This window comes from Pseudonaja textilis, chromosome 1 (assembly GCF_049901715.1).
Source record: "Pseudonaja textilis isolate UNSWEBS1 chromosome 1, rPseTex1.2, whole genome shotgun sequence".
NCBI classification, from domain to species: domain Eukaryota; kingdom Metazoa; phylum Chordata; class Lepidosauria; order Squamata; family Elapidae; genus Pseudonaja; species Pseudonaja textilis.
The window spans coordinates 153,619,250-153,635,697 of record NC_141990.1 but is presented as its reverse complement, the minus strand read 5'-3'; the positions used below and the strand labels follow the sequence as shown (position 1 = coordinate 153,635,697).

The 16,448-nt window shown below is 36.5% G+C and overlaps 2 protein-coding genes across 4 annotated transcripts in view; both read right to left on the bottom strand.

Moving 5' to 3' along the window:
• Positions 1-3,507, bottom strand: part of VPS54 (VPS54 subunit of GARP complex) — a 49,649-nt gene extending 46,142 nt beyond the window's left edge. For 2 of the 3 annotated variants that reach the window (XM_026712882.2, XM_026712884.2), the window contains exons 1-2: positions 3,189-3,507; positions 1,085-1,194 (exon numbers count right to left, since the gene is read on the bottom strand). The gene's annotated coding sequence lies outside the window, so the exon portion shown is untranslated. Of the gene's footprint in view, positions 1-1,084; positions 1,195-2,619; positions 2,741-3,188 lie in introns of those variants that run through there. The other variant, XM_087919318.1, reaches the window with a different exon arrangement.
• An 11,306-nt stretch (positions 3,508-14,813) lies between these two features.
• Positions 14,814-16,448, bottom strand: part of PELI1 (pellino E3 ubiquitin protein ligase 1) — a 72,172-nt gene continuing 70,537 nt past the window's right edge. The window contains exon 7 of the mRNA XM_026712856.2: positions 14,814-16,328. Coding sequence (XP_026568641.1) covers positions 15,762-16,328 — 567 coding nt within the window. The 3' untranslated portion in view covers positions 14,814-15,761. The remainder of the gene's footprint in view (positions 16,329-16,448) is intronic.

Genomic DNA, 16,448 nt, shown 5'->3' with positions numbered 1-16,448 from the left:
TTCTTTCTAAAGAGTTTTACTTGATCATTACCCAGATGTATCGCAATTGTATTTTGACTTTTGGATAGCCAGCCAGATGCTAATAAATCTGTACTTTTCATTTTCTCTGTCTCACTTTATCTACATGTTCTTGACTACTGAAGATGTCTACTGCATGTATGCCTCTTTTACAAATTAATATAGGACAACGTTAAGTTTGCTATATAGAGAGCTCTGCACTTTCTTCTAGTAGTCTAAATGTTAAGTCTGTTGAATAAAGGTTTGTCATTTCTGCAGCTTTATTAATGCTAATTAACATTAATTGCTGGACCCAACATTTTTTTTAATGCAAGTTGAGTTGAATGCCGGTTTGTGCCAGCCCGCTGCTTGTTATGAGTGAAGCTGCCTGTGCATATATGCACCACCTGGTTGCAAATAGGCTATGGCCCAGTAGTGAGGCATGGCCCAGAGGTTGGTAACCCATTTTAGATTATATCTATTTGTTATTATGTAATTTACAATGCTTTAACGTTAAATTAATTTTAAATGTTAGTTTTTTCCCCTAGGGTTCTATGCGATAAAGAAACAATTCTGACTGTTTTCATTTTTAGTTAAACAATCCCTGGGACTAATTTTAAGATATACGATTGAATTTAAAAAAAATCAATAAGTGTAATTCATTTTAACTATCTATTAGGTTCTGAATTTATTTTGTAAAACAAAACTTGGTTTCTGGCCATTTATCATAACAATTAGGCTTAAGTCACAGTGTTTCTCACGTACGTATCTTCTACTTTAGTAAAAATAATAACTTACTAAAAAAGGCTAACTCTAAAAATTTATATCTAACTGTATGGAATACTTTGAAATTTTTGACATTTGTAGCTGCCTACTTCAAGAGATGCTCATTTATGATGATAGAATAAAACCCTCCAAGCCAAAAGTAAAGATTACATCAGGAAGATATTTATACTTACGTTTGTACATTTTATTTTAAATATACACACTTTTAGCATCAGCACATTATTAATATCTACTGGCTGTGAGAAAATACTGCCCACAATCTGCAAATACTTGACAAATGAAAACCACTTAATTTGCATACCTTAACAACAGTGTTCCAAGAAGTTTCCAGTAAGGCAGACCTCATATCTCTTCCAGTTTCATTTGTTAAAAAACCATGAGACTATATTATTCATGACCATTTTCCAAGTTCTAAACAAAAGTAGTATAGATAGATAAAAGTATCAAATTATTAATTCTAAATTTAAAATATTAATTTAACAAGCAAAGGTATAAGTTAAAGACTGCATATAATATATTTTTTGTAACTTCTTAAACTAAACTTCTCCCTTTTGATAAGGCAGGATCTGGATGTGTAATGTATGCAGCTCCACTGTACTTATAGGTATCTCTCTGCTTCCTAAAATATAATTAATAGTTTTATTGTCAAACCATGTATATGATACATATCACGATGGATGCAAGAATTTAATTATTTTTAAAAGTATCAAAAGGAATAAAGGAATAAATTTTATACTGCCTTTGAAAAGACAGCATTTTACCAAAGAACTAGCAGGAACATTTAATATATTAGCCATACACAAAGAGTAAAACAAAAAGCAAAGGAACAAAATAAATCATATGTTGAAAACCTGTCTTAAAGATTTCCCTTGCAATATTGGACTGTTTTACAAATAAAGAACCCAAAGTATTTAATACTGAAAAATCCTGAAAATAAATCATTTTAATTTAAATGATTTCTCCATGGTAGTTTTTAACTGTACTTCTCATAAGAGGGATGAAACATGGGACACCTGTCACATAACTTGCATTTAAAGCATAATGCAGGAACATATTGTATGTTTACATTTAGGATATTACTAAAGGTTGCCAGTTTCCTTTTCAAGACAACCTACAAATATTACTATTTCAACCTCCATGATTTTGAGATATATCAGAAAATAAGTTCATTAGAAAAGACCTCTGATGCTATTTGAAAACTAAGAAAAATTCTGCATGTAATGTCACTCAGTGTGACTATATTTTACCACTGATTCAGAAGCAACACGAAAAGCTTTTTAAAAAGTTAACCACATTTATGAAAGTCAACTTATCTATCAGTATTATTTTATGTATTAGTGTATGTAATATAACTAATTAATTCCCACCTGTTTAAACTAATATAATTATCCGTCTTTCTATTTTGCATTTCTTTTTCTTCCAACCACACTACCTACAGTAAAGGACATTTACATTCATGTAAAATAGCAATTCATACATCCAACTAAATGGACTACAGTTACACACATCTCCTTTACATATAATGCCAGGCTTACACCCCAAAGGCAAACCCTTTTAGAACATGAAGATTAACATTAATAAACCTGAGATACCAATAAGTATCTTGAATTAAGCAGGGATTCTGAATCCCTGGTTAGGCTAAGGGGTAGGCTAAGGGGATAATGTGGACCGAAGGCATTTTTACAAGTGTCTTCTCTAGTGAACTTTGTCATATTCTAAAAAGAAGACACCATTCTTTACAACACTCAAGTGAAAATGTGTTATTCTTTTCCTTTAAAAAAACCTTAGCTGGGCAAAGGGGTGCCTCTGATGGGACAAAGAAGATACAACACTGACCTGACTTTCCCTGGCTTGAAAGTAGCTTCTGTCTTTTTACATAGAACCTTATGTGGGATGAGGACTATCGCTTGCTTCCTCGAGATGAAGAACAAGAGCACATTCCTTTTGCTCCAGTAAAACAATTTTCCTGAAATTGACAGGATACAGCCTTCAATTGAAAGGAGACTGGGGCAGGTGGGGCTCATGGGATTTAAGAGGGGGAGACGGAAAATGATACCCAATGCTTCCCCCCACACCCCGCCGTTCGGATTTCAGAAGACACTTAACTGAAAAAACTGAAGGAGAGGTTATCTTGGGGGCGCACAGAGGAGGGAGGGAGGGAGAGAGAGAGAGAGAGAGAGAGAGAGTGTGTGTGTGTGTGTGTGTGTGTGTGTGTGTTATTAAATCTATTTCTCCAAATGACAGGAGGGCTCCATTCCAGTAGACGTAGCCTGATACCTGGGAAAGAAAACCTTCTTGTCCTCTGCAAACCGCACCAAGGAAATGCGGGAAAAGCGGGGAGGGGGAGGGGGCGCCTGCAATTTACCATCTTCTGCCTGTAAAGGGGACGTCCGAACCCGGCCTACCTTAGCGAGGATTTTGCTGCGCTCCTTCTCCGTCTCTCCCCGGTACTAGCGGGGGGAATCAGCACGGAGAAGTGGCGGCGAAAGCAGTAGTAGCAGCCGCCGGTGCTTTTCTCCCTTCTCGGCCTGGAACTCCCCGGGGGACCGGCGGGTTTTCCGCCCCGCAGCAACGCGCGTGGGTTGCAGCTGTTACGGTCTGAGCGGCGGAAAAGGCCGAGGCAGCGACGCGGCCTAGCGCATACCCGGCGCCTCCAAAGCGACACGTCGCGACCATGGGCGACTCTGGGCCGAGCCACTCGGCCGGCGGCAGCGCAGCGACTACACCGGCCGCAGGAAAGCGCCGCCTCTTGTCGCAGCCGTGACTGGGAGAAGGAGGAGGAGCCGAGCGGCTCTCCAGTGCCGCCCGACGAGCTGTGGTTGGGGCTCTGCGCCCTCTTCCTTTCTCTTGCTCTTCTACAGGGGGAGTCCTCCATAGCCCTGGGGGAACCAAAGGTGGCGGTCAGAGATGGGAAGCTCTTCCAGGCCGACCCCAGCCGCGCTGCCCTGCCTGGCTCATCCGCGGCTCTTTTCTCCCTGAGCGGGGAATGAGCCCGCCTCGGTTTAGCCTGATTTTGCTTGAATTCGCTTGGCGCAGCTACTTCGGGGTTCGGCCTGAGAAAATCATGTCCTCCCTACCCCTCTTAAGTGGAAGAGCCTTGTTTTCTCTCTAGGAAAAGGCTGGCGTCATACACCCTCTTGGAGCCACCTTAGTCTACTTCGGTTTGCGAGGGGAAGTCTTTTTATTGAAATCGCAGATTTTTCTAACCTCCTAGATTCCCTCATTGAATTGGGCCCAAAACATACTGGTTTCTGTTGGCAATATAACAGCTCAAGACTTAGAGGAACATACTCCGTGTGCCCTGTGGATTAAATTATCTTTCAAAGGCAATAGTACAGGTAATCCTCGACAACCATTTGTTTAATGACCATTCGAAGTTAAAACAGCACTAAAAGAAGTGACTTATGACCATTTCCCACACTTATGACTATCCCCATTGTCATGTGACCAAACTTTGGACCCTTGGGATATTTACAGTGCATTCAGAAAGTATTCATACCCCGCCCTTCACTTTTGTCAATTTTGTTATGCTGCAGCCTGATTCTACAGTTGTTGAAAAAAATTTTTTTCTCATTAATCTGCACGCAGTGCCAGTGATGGGATTCAATTTTTTTTACTACCGGTTCTGTGGGTGTGGCTTCGTAGGCATGGCAGGGGAAGGATATTGTAAAATCTCCAGTCAGAGGTGGGATTTGCCAGTTCTCAACTACTCAAAATTTCCACTACTGGTTCTCCAGAACTGGTCAGAACCTGCTGAATACTACCTCTGCACAGTATCCCATAATGACAAACTGAAAACAGAATTTTAGAAATGTGAAAAAACTGAAATATCACACTGGCATAAGTATTCAGACCCTTTACTCAATACTTTGTTGAAGAACCTTTGGCTGCAATTGCAGCCTCAAGTCCTTTTGGGGTATGACATGACAAGCTTTGCACATTGGATTGGGGGATTTGCTGCCATTCTTGCAAATCCTCTCAAGCTCAGTCGGGTTGGACGATGACTGTCGGTGGACAGCCATTTTCACATCCCTTCAGAGGTATTCAATAAGGTTCGAGTCAGGGCTGTGGCTGGGCCACTCTAGGACGTTCACAGAGTTGTCTCTAAGCCACTCCTGTGTTTCTTTGCTGTGTGCTTAGGATTGTTGTCATGTTGGATTGTTGTCTTCGGCCCAGTCTGAGGTCCTGTGCGCTGTGGAACAGGTTTTTATTGAGGGTATCCCTGTACTTTGCTCCATTCAGCTTTCCCTCAACCCTGACCAATCTCCCAGCCCTTGCTGCTGAAAAACACCCCTCAGCATGATGCTGCCATCACTATGCTTCATTGTTGGGATGATATTGGGTTGTGATGAGTGGTGCCTGGTTTCCTTCAGACATAACATTTAGATTTGAGACCAAACAGTTCAATCTTGATTAGGTAGAGAATCGTGTTCCTCCCAGTCTGAGAGTCAGATGCTTTATTGCAAACTCCATGTGGACTTCAATGTGTTTTGCAATGAGGAGAGGCTTTTGTCTAGCCATCTGCCATAAAGCCCAGATCGGTGGAGGGCTGCAGTGATGGTTGTCCTTCTGGAACTTTGTCCCGTCTCCATACAGGATCTCAGTCACCGTAATCATCGGTGGTCACCACTTTTACTAAGGCCCTTCTCCCAATTGCTCACTTTGATCAGGCTCTTAGAAGAGTCCTGATGGTGCCAAACATCTTCCACTGTGCTCTTGGGAACTTTCATTGCAGCAGAAATTTTATTGTAGCTTTCTCCAGATCTGTGCCTTGCAATAATCCTGTCTCTGAGCTCTGCAGGCAGTTCCTTTGACCTCATGGCTTTTGCTCTGCCATAGCAGGGATGTCAAACTCACATTATGGTGTTGACACTTGAGTATCAGGACTCTTTTCCCCTTCGCTAAACCAGGCGTGGGCATGGCCAGGACATGATGCACTGGCCCACGGGCCAACAGTTTGACAGCCCTGTGCTATAGCATGCATTGTCCTCTGTGAGGCCTTCTATAGAGAGATGTGTGCCTTTCCAAATAATGTCCAATCAATTTAATTTACCACAGGTCGATCCCACTCAAGGTGTAGAAACATGTCAGCAATGATCAAGAGAAATGGGAGGCACCTGAGCTAAGTTTCAAGTGTTGTTGCAAAGGGTCTGAATATTTATGCCAATGTGATATTTCAGATTTTTAAAAAAAATAAATTTACAATCATTTCCAAAATTATGTTTTTATTTTGTTATTATGAGGCACTGTGTGTAGTAGATTAATGAGAAAAAATGAATTTCAACAACTGTAAAATCAGACAGCAGCATAACAAATTGACAAAAGTGAAGGGGTCAGAATATTTTCTGAATGCACCAGTCTGAGGTCCTGAGCGCTTGTCAGTTGTGACCTGACAAGCAAGAATTCTATTCAAATCGATTAATCTTGTTTGGGGGGGAAAACCAGTAGGTTGGGCTGTTTATTTCTACTTCCCACTCTACTTCCTCCTTGTAATTCACCCTCCTTTATCAGCTCCATAGAAGCGCTCTCAAAGTATAGTAAGACTCCATTTCTGCTTGGGCATAATTGCAAATAGTTTCAAATGAATTAAAATACTTTAAAATGAAAACATAATAAGTAGCTACTATTTATGTAACTCAGAAATTGCCAATGTATTTGGAAAAGGACACTTTTATTTATGAAATAATATACAATAAATATAAAAATGTGGTTCTGCATTGTATGTGTATATATATAAAATAGTAATAAAGCATTTAAGATTCCAGAAACAGCAGTATAAACATAATACTAAAATTAGTATTCTCTCTCTCCCTCCCTCTCCCTCTCTCTCTCTCTCTCTCTCACACACACACACACACCAAAGTTAAAAGGTCTGTTTACCACCAGCAGTGATTTAATTTTACCAAAATGCCACCTTCTGCAATTACCATAATATTTGGGTAAAATATAACTCCATCTAAATGTCCTTGTTGTGATTGAGTAATGGATCTGTATCCTATTACCCAAAGAAAACCACTTTTATACAGTTTTGAGTAATTTACCCAGGTTATCAAATCGTTTTAAGGTTGCTTGTATTAGAATTGTGAAATGATAACTCAAATATTACATGTGGCCAAATAATAAACTTTGCAGTAAAATATATAAATTAATACTTTTCTAACAAAGTAAGAAAATAAATCTTTTCACATGCTTAGTTTTGCAAGCTTGGCTCCATTCTCCACTGACTATGAAATATTGGTTAATGTTGTGAATTGTTACTGAATGTGCTTAGATTGATACACTGGTTATGTTCTCACCATCTGGCATGCTGCAACCATATTTTTTGATGGTAACCAGATGGTAACAAAAACACATCAAAACTTAATCAGCGAAGATCTCATTTGAGTACTGTGGAGTAGAAATCAGAATATTGGCTTGCAAAAATGGATAGTTGGCTTTTACTTGTATTTCCTTGGTTGAACTTTAAATCAGATTTTATGTTGCAATTTCAAAATCAGTATATTAGAGGTATAATCAAAGATTAGTAGAAATACATATATTATTGTCTGTTACTTAAGGATACAATGCTGCATATGTGAAAGAAGTTAAATTTCAATGAAATACATGAGGTTTACTTTCAACCAAATATATTGAGCCAATTTATAAATAATGAACATGAGGATTACCTTCAAGTTAGGTACTCTTGTGATGGCAGGTGACTACCTCCTCCTTTAGCCATTTTGATGGCCTTGTGTTCTATCCAAACCACTCTTACCACAATCCCTGATTGAATTCCTTTGCCTCTTTATCCTTCCACTCATGCTGGGAAACCATATACAAATCACTTTCCTATTGGTGAGTCTTTGGGGACATATGGTATAGATCTTTTGTATGATCTCATCTTTGTTGACTCCTCCTTGAATTTGATGACGTCCTGTCTGATGCTCCACCAATGGACCAGTAATTAAAAATGAAAATGAAAACACCTCATTTTTTATCATTTCACTTAGGCAGGAAGGGAAAAATGGCAAAACATTAATCAATTTTACCAGATTAATTCCCTTCATTAATGTACTTGTAAACAAAACAAACCAACTCCCAATTTTTCATTCTTCTAGATGATTTACTAATTTAACCTGAATGAAATGACCATATAGGATGAAACATCAAAATGTTAACAAGTTATGATATTTATGTAGTTACTTGCCAAGCACATCTCAATTATGTTAAAGTAACCAAATATATATTTACAATCTTCAAGACATGATGCAACTTTTGAACATCCCTAATATTTGGAAATTGAAAGTTGAAACATTTGACATGGCCTAAATACTGTAGCAACCTATAACCAGAAGAGAAAAATATTTTTTGCCATAGCATACATTAAATTAATTGCTGCAGATGGGTGTGCCTACAATAAAATGAGGCACTACAGGAGAAGACCACCACTTTAACAATCACAAATCAGAAAACATTACTTTTGACACATAGCAGGAAAAGATCTAGAGATGAGTAGAGAACGATATTGTATAGAACTGTCTTAACATGATTAATGGATTGTACCATTATTGGTACAATAATGGCCTTGAAGATGCTCCAATATGGCTCCAATAGGGCTGACAATTATGTACACTCATAGATATGATGGAAGCACAAGAAGGGCAAGCTTATGTGTTTATTTCGTTTTTAACACAACCTCTTTTCTCGTTTTCAGGATATCATCAATTCTACCTAACCATGACTTTCTCTTCCCCTCAACTCAGTCATCTCTCATTATGTCATCAAGCCACCTCACCTTTCCTACTGATCATTCACTTCTGTATTCAGTTCATGTTATTCAGCACACCTATATCTTAACCTTATATGTTCTCATTTCACATCCAAGTTTCTCTGATGTACTAATGTAAGACTTTCATAAAACAAGGTGAGCAGAAGCATGCTTTTATACACATCTATTTTTCCTTTAAAAAAAAAAAAGCTTCCTTGCAAGATACTACATACCACTCTGTGTTTCCACCATTATTTGCACATCTTAAAAATTCTCCATTTAATTCCCCATCTTTAGAGAATAGACTGCCAGGGTACACACACCAATTTAGTTGCTCTCTTTTTTTAACCATCTGTCTACATTGTAATTATTCATTCAATTTTCCCTGTTTAATATAGCTATCTTGGTATTCAATATATTCATTTCCCTAATTTTCAATTACATCTTATAGTCTTTCAGATGTTCCCTGCGAATCATTTGAATTCTTAGCCAACAACATGGCATCATCTGCATACAAATATAGACATTCATTCATTCCCCCAAGCAATACACTTTTATCATCATCACAAATATTCTCTACATATTTATCCATAAATAACTTATGCAACCGAGAGGACATCATACATTTTTATTTTTACTTCTGCCTCACTGTTAAACCATTTGCTCTCATGCATGCTTTAGTTTAATTATATATTACACCAGATTTAGGAACCAAATTTCAACTCCATATTTGTGTAAAGTATTTCATAATTCAAGCCTGTTCACTTGATCATGTGCATCTTCTGAATCAACAAATAAACATTCTTCCCTTCATACTTTTCCCAATTGAAGGTAATAGCACAACATCTAATCTACATGCTGCATTTCACAAATATTGTTCATGTGTCATATCTGTTTTTATATCTCATATCTCTTCTGCCAATTATCTACACAGCATACTTAATTCTGTAACTTTTGTATTCAGGCTACAGTTTTCTCCAATCAGTACACATATAGGTATGATAATATCACAGTGTCACTCTAAAACAGGGCTGTCAAATTCCTGGCCCGCAAGCCGGATGTGTCACATGCTGGCTATCCCCATGCCTAGTTTAGTGATGACATGAGTTTGACACCTCTGCTCTAAAAGAACTACATTCTTATTTTAGTATTTCTTCAGTAACACTATAATTTCCTTAATATTTTAAAAAACATTTTCATAGCATTTACTACTTCCTTTATCATCCTTTTTTTTTCTTGGACACTGAATTTCTAACGTTTATTTTGATTAATTTCAATTCCTTTATTTAATCCTTTCTTCGGCATCTTATTATTACATAAATATCATTGAAAAGGATATCATCATCTTTGTTTTTAATTCCATTCAGTGTTCAGGAGGCTCATTTATCTTTCTATATTGACTTTCAAAACAATCATTTATTTCCATCAAAATCACTCTGTATTTTCTTTATCTTAATAACTCCTTGTTCTTCTTGATCATATTCTTTGCAATAATCTTTTTAACTTCATACATTTTGCACAATATAGCTTTATTTCATTATCATTGTGATAGCATTCTGTGCCATGCTTTTTTTCTTATCCACATCCTATTTCACTTCATCATTCCTCTAAGCACCTTTTATCTTATATATCCCATTTAGTATAACTCCCCTTGCCATGCTAACCTATGAGATAGTCCTGGTCAAGAAACAGACTCCATAAATCTGACTAGACTCATACTTTGTTGATATATAGACTATAGTAAACAGAAACCTGAACCTCTTGCTTCACCTTATACTATAGTGAATTAGGGAGGAGTCAAATCTAAGCTTCTTTCTTACACTTTCAATATTGCCAGGCTTAAAGTATGCTTTTGTTTATGTCGCCATTGCTCCTTATGCCTAGCTTTCCAAAGATCACCTATTCTCTACATCAACAGTCATAATTCTCTTAATTTTGGGGTCTCAAAAAATGTCTGATTACTTTTACTACACTGCTTCATCTTGTTCTTACCCTTCCATCCATTTGTGTCATCTAACAGTATAACATTCCCCCCCTGGATTTCAGTTGGAATGTTTAATCATCATTTTTTTTCAGAAGTCATCACTGGTTCTTCCCGTCTTACCATTTGCTAGAGCACAACCTGCAACTATCACCAACTTAAGGATTTTATACTTTCAGCCACACCCATAATAACCTAGATGACATCATGTCAAACTTTTTAACACGTAGGTAGGCTATTTCATTCATAATACATGAATGAAACTTTTCCATTCTAGTTTGTGTTTCCTGTGTCAAAATTATGTGAAATTACACCATTTGATTTCCACAGCAGGAATTATACAGAATTCTCAAGGGTTACCAAATCAAAACCAAAACTGGTTCATAATGTGTGTCAACTTCCTGCATATATCATTTTTATATTCTAATAAAGGATATCTATGTCAAAGCTTGGTATTTTATTTAAAACATACTTGGTTGAAAGACAAAATATATGGTCTCTAGCAACCTTCATATAAGTCAGCAGATGGCAGTCCAATACTGTATTTTAAAACACATGAAACTACTCCTTTCCCTTAATTATCAGTTATAAGAATACATTCTACATACGTTAAACACTTGACTGGTTCGTCTTACAGTCAAGACTAGAAATGCTCGGGGGTAAGTACCCACTCAACATCAAAATAATAATAAAACTCTTCTGTAGTTCCAAACCCAGAATTTAGACTAATTTATTTTTGCTGTTGCTGAACACAGCAATTTCACATAAAAGTTAAGGATTCAAGCCAAGTAGATGATGATGATGATGGTTTTATCCCAAAGATTTAAAACAGGAAGGTACAATTTAGTGTAGTGTTGGACCACATTTTAATTTTTTTTGACCCTGGTCAAAGTCAGAGCCTTGATATTAAATAGGAAGCAGAGCCTTGGTATTAAATAGGATGAATAAGGAGAAAAAAAATCCAAACAATTAAGGTCAACTAGAAGAAAAATAATGGTAAACAGAACATTTTTTTTCATTAAAGTATTCAGAAAAATTCAACACGGAAATAGTTTATAAACATTACACTGATTTCTAATGGAAAACCACATTGCTGAATTTTGGTGGTGCAATCAGATGGGCCTCCAGGGACTGCAAATAGTTGGGAACCTTCATTCTTTAGATTTTTTCCCCCCTGTAATTCAATTCAAGCAAAGGTATTTGCCTTACCCTGTGGTTTCTTCAATGAAGACCACACACAAAATTGTACTGTTCTCGGTATCCTTTCCTTACAAGAGTTGTCATGATAGTCAAGATACCTTTAATTAGTTTGCTACTTTTGTTGTACTTTTTTTAAAAAAATGTTGGTTTAAATTATTTGAGTGAAGTACAAAAAAAGAGATATATTTGATTGCAGGCTTGGCTTCCTTTCTTCTGATTTGGGCTAGCTTTTCATATTCTTACGGTCCTTATTGCATTCTTATTGTTTCCTATTCTTTCCTTGACTTCCTTGTTAAACATGTTCATATAGGATATATATCTAATAGTGTGGATTTTGTTACTTCCATGATGTCAGCAATGACATTGCCCTTTTTACTTTTTCCAATGTTGAGGTAGTGGTGGAAAAGAATTTCTCCTTTCTGGACAATTATTCACATAGGTGTGCAAATATGTTGAGATTCTGCCCCTTATTTGCAGTATATTTTTAATATGGTTGATCTTTTACCGGGGAAAGAAAAATCTCCAGAAATATTCCTCTTGGTTTCCATTGTTTATTCAGTACTTTTGGCCAGAAGCTTCTAGTTTTATTATTGGAAAATGCTCTCCATTTTTATCTTTTTTTACAGTGTTAAAGTTATGAGAAAAATAATTCAATACCTAAATTGTCTGGGCTCTGTCCTTTGTGAGGAGCTCTTATTTCTATTTCTTATCAGTAGCCATGTCAAAACTAGACAAATTCTGAAGACAATTTAAGTATTCACATTTTAAGGAAAACAGTCTTGAAAATTCTGATTGAACTAGAATAAATGAAAATATGAAAGTGAAATGCAACTGTACCTAAATGGTCCGGCTGAGATCGGCATGTGGGCCTGATTGGGGTAGACTGTAGGAGTGATACAAAAATATAATTTTAAGTCATTTTATTCTGTTTATATATTAAAGTATTGTATTTTAACCTATAACTATTGTATTTTACCCTACTCTTATTTTAAATTGATTGTATAGGATTTTATTGGTAATAGGTGTTTGAATTTTGTATATTGATATGGCCTAAAGGCTAATCAATAAATAATAACTGTATCTAAATAGTTATGGTTTTATGTGTCCTATATGCTTTCATATGTAATATGCTGATATGTAATATTCACTTAAAAATGTGTGCTAAAGTAATTGAACTTTTGACCTATATTCTGAAGTGTCCTTATGAAAAATCATTTTAAAGTACCTTAGAAATTCAAACTGTTGTTTAAACGCAGGCGGATTTTTGCAAAGCTGCTTGCAAAGCTGCTTGAGAGTAGTTTCTAACCACACCTTAAATGCTAGTCATGGATTATGACTCAAACCTTTGCTTTTTAAAATTATTATTAGGACTGAAACAAAAAACTTGTGCTAGAAGCTAGAATGTGAATGCTACTGAAAAGCAATAATTTGACTGGTTTTAATTGCATAGGCAGAATTGTTCAAAGAAAACTGACAATCAGTTCAAGAGCACAAAGCTATTACTAGGTTTGAGTGAGGGTTAAAGTAGTTAAGGTGTAAATCTCCAGAAAGGGAAAGAAGAAGCCCCATTCCTAATATTGGATATTTTCCATTATGTTCTGTTACGTTCAGCTTTGTATTTAACTTTATTACAGGGTTTGGAATTCAGGTATGAAAAGGGTTTTCGCTTCCTTTTATACGGGGTAGAAGCAATGTGGTTTATTCTTCAGCAGGGCACATCCATGTCTCTCAAAGTATTCCATAATTTTCGTATTAATATTGCTTTCCAATTATTTAAATAGGACAGACATTAAGCAAATCAGCTTGTAATTTTTATTCTGCTGGCATAATAACTAGTCTTGTGAAAAGGAAATTTCAAGAAACCCCACATTCTTGTTCATCTGAACCTTATTTATCTATGTCCTCTATTCTAAGACTTCCCTATTTACGGGAATTCACCTAGCATCTGCCTTATACAGCTGCCATTGTTGCCTGCTCTTATTTTCTGTTTGTAAGCTTCAATCTTAGAATTAATGAATAAGAGAATAAAAAATAATAAAAAAATATTCTGATAGTCACTGCTATCGGTCATTTATGTATAACATAATGGCTTATGTTTCTTTAATCATGTGAATACTGGGATTATTCAACAAGGAAACAGCAAAAAGGTGACGGGAAAGCAGCTCCTGATACCTTACTAGTGCTGCATTGGGTTAAAATGTGCATATTATAACATGGTAGTCCAACCTTTTGGATTGATTGCCTGGGCCACATTGAGTGAAGAAAAATAGTCTTGAGCCACATATAAAATATATAAGATAGTTAACATATGCAAATATTGCCAAAAACATATGTTAAATGTTTACAATCTTGTGGGGCTGCAAGCAGCCCGTGGGTTGGACTTGCCTACATCATAATCTGATGGAAAATGTCATCAACTGAATGCATCTTCTTTTTTAAAATGTCACTTCCTCACCTGGAGTCAGACCCACTGAACAGAATACAACTTGCTTCTGAATCAGCTTGCATTCAATTGTGCTAATATGGCAAAAATTTTATCTAATCTTGCTTTGCCAATGTGTTTGACTGTAAGAGTCCCAACAGTTAAGCTGAATACAGATGGTCAGCAGTGTATCTGGAGGGCACCAGAGAACTTTGTTACTCATACATTTAATTTTTCTCAACCTGCTTTCGGCACACATTGCATGGGGAGACAGGAGGGGAATCAGCAGTGAGAACCTACCTCTGTATTTCTGTATATCTTTGTGTTTCACTGTTACATTTGGAAGAAAATGAAGACTGTTATCATCCCAATGTCTTATTCTTTTGTTCTATAAATAATGCTAGAAAAGTCTCTCAGAACTGCCAATGTATATAAAAACGTAAAATTCAATAATGTTTGCAATGAAAACATCTATTTTTGTCTGTTAAGTCTATTCTAATCTGTGCCTACCGTTATATCAATTTATATTTTATTATCATTCTAATCCCAAGACTTTAGGAAGTTTGCAATATATCATCAAAAAATATATTATATTGGTCAGCTGCCGATATAATGTGTAGAAGCTGACTACATATATCCCTTTTCCTAATATTGCAGAAAAAAAAAACCAATCTCAGATGCCTTAGTTATTTTTTTATTATTTAAATAAACATAAACCCTTCTGAGTTGAAAAAAAGGCAAAACAAAAACTAAAAGCAAAACAAACACAGAATATTTAACACAGAGGAAGAAAATAACGTCATTGAGGGTAAATTGCATATTCCAAGTATCAGGTAAATGTTATGTGACCAGGTATTATATTTCCATCAGACGGAGAAAAAGAAACACCAAAGTGTTTATCTGTATTATCTGACGTACAATTAGGGATTTTTAAAAAGCATATAAAAGCAATATGCTTTGATTGGGTTCTATAACTTCCTGCTAGCCATCAACTCAATAGTGTTCTAGACTTTTACAAAATAAAGCTCCTTTACCATTTCCCCTTCTAACTTTTCTCATCAAGAACTAATCTACACATCCCATCAATGGATGTAACAACACTACCCTGCTACTCTATCCAAATCATCTAGGATTAATTACTCATAGTAAAGATAAATAGAAAAAGGAGTTAATATACAGATTGCTCTATTTTACATGTTTGCATCCAAGCTGTAAACATATGTCCTTCGGATCTGATCACTTTTACCCTCAGATATGTACTTACAAAAAAAAAGATATCCTTTAGATATTAAAGGCATGTTATTCAAAACATTACAATGAAGGCAAATAATTTTATCAATTCCATCTCAAAAAAAGAAAAAAAAGAAAAAAAAATATGAGTCTGGAACTACCTTCCATCTATCCTACTTACCCATCACCAGTCTTTTCTACATAGCAACTTCTTTCATTATCTACAGGGGAACTTAACCACTGAAATAATAATAATATTAATAAACTTATTCTTCATCTCAAAGTAAACTGTCAAAGCCCAGAGAAGAAATATAGTTGATTTTAAGACAACAGTTCATTTGAAATCAGAATTCCTTAGCTTATGCATTTAGATGCAGTCCTTGAATAACATGTGAACATTAATCAAGAGGTCCTTGGAAAATAAGTCTTATGTAGCCTTGTTCACCAGAAAGCTGATGTGCACAGAACGGACATGCTGCATGAAAAGTGTGGGTACCATGAGGAAGAGGGATTTGAGACCAGTAGGCTGTTGTCTTTTCTGAGCACACATGTCCACATGGGCTGAATGCATGAGTTGGAGGCCCTGCATCCACATAAAATCCAGCTTCACATCCAAGCCATAGAGGCACATACGGACCAACAGACCGGCACATTGGACATTCCCGATCCTTGCCATCTCTCTCTTCTTTATTCCCCCAGTTATGATATCCATGCACATGGCCACAGTTCAGATAAACCCACGGTTGCTTTTCATCGACAACATCTTTCCTCTTCATGCTGGGAAAGGCTAATGTGTTAAAGCCCACAGGGCACTGAGGCCGGGCTGCATTGATTTCCTGCCTGAGAGCTTCCAGGTGCTTCACTGTTGGAGTGCGTGAAAGTCCTTCTGCTGTACGCCACAAAAGTGTGGCTCCACAGAGATCAATCAGTGAACCATCCTGGAGTTGGTTGGTTTCATTTTCAACCTGGAAAAGTAATATAGAATTCATGAAATATACAGAGTTCTAAAAGTAATCTCATTTCAAAAAGCCAGTTATTTTGTTCTTATATGTCTCTTACATAAGAAATGATAGTGGATGTCTTAA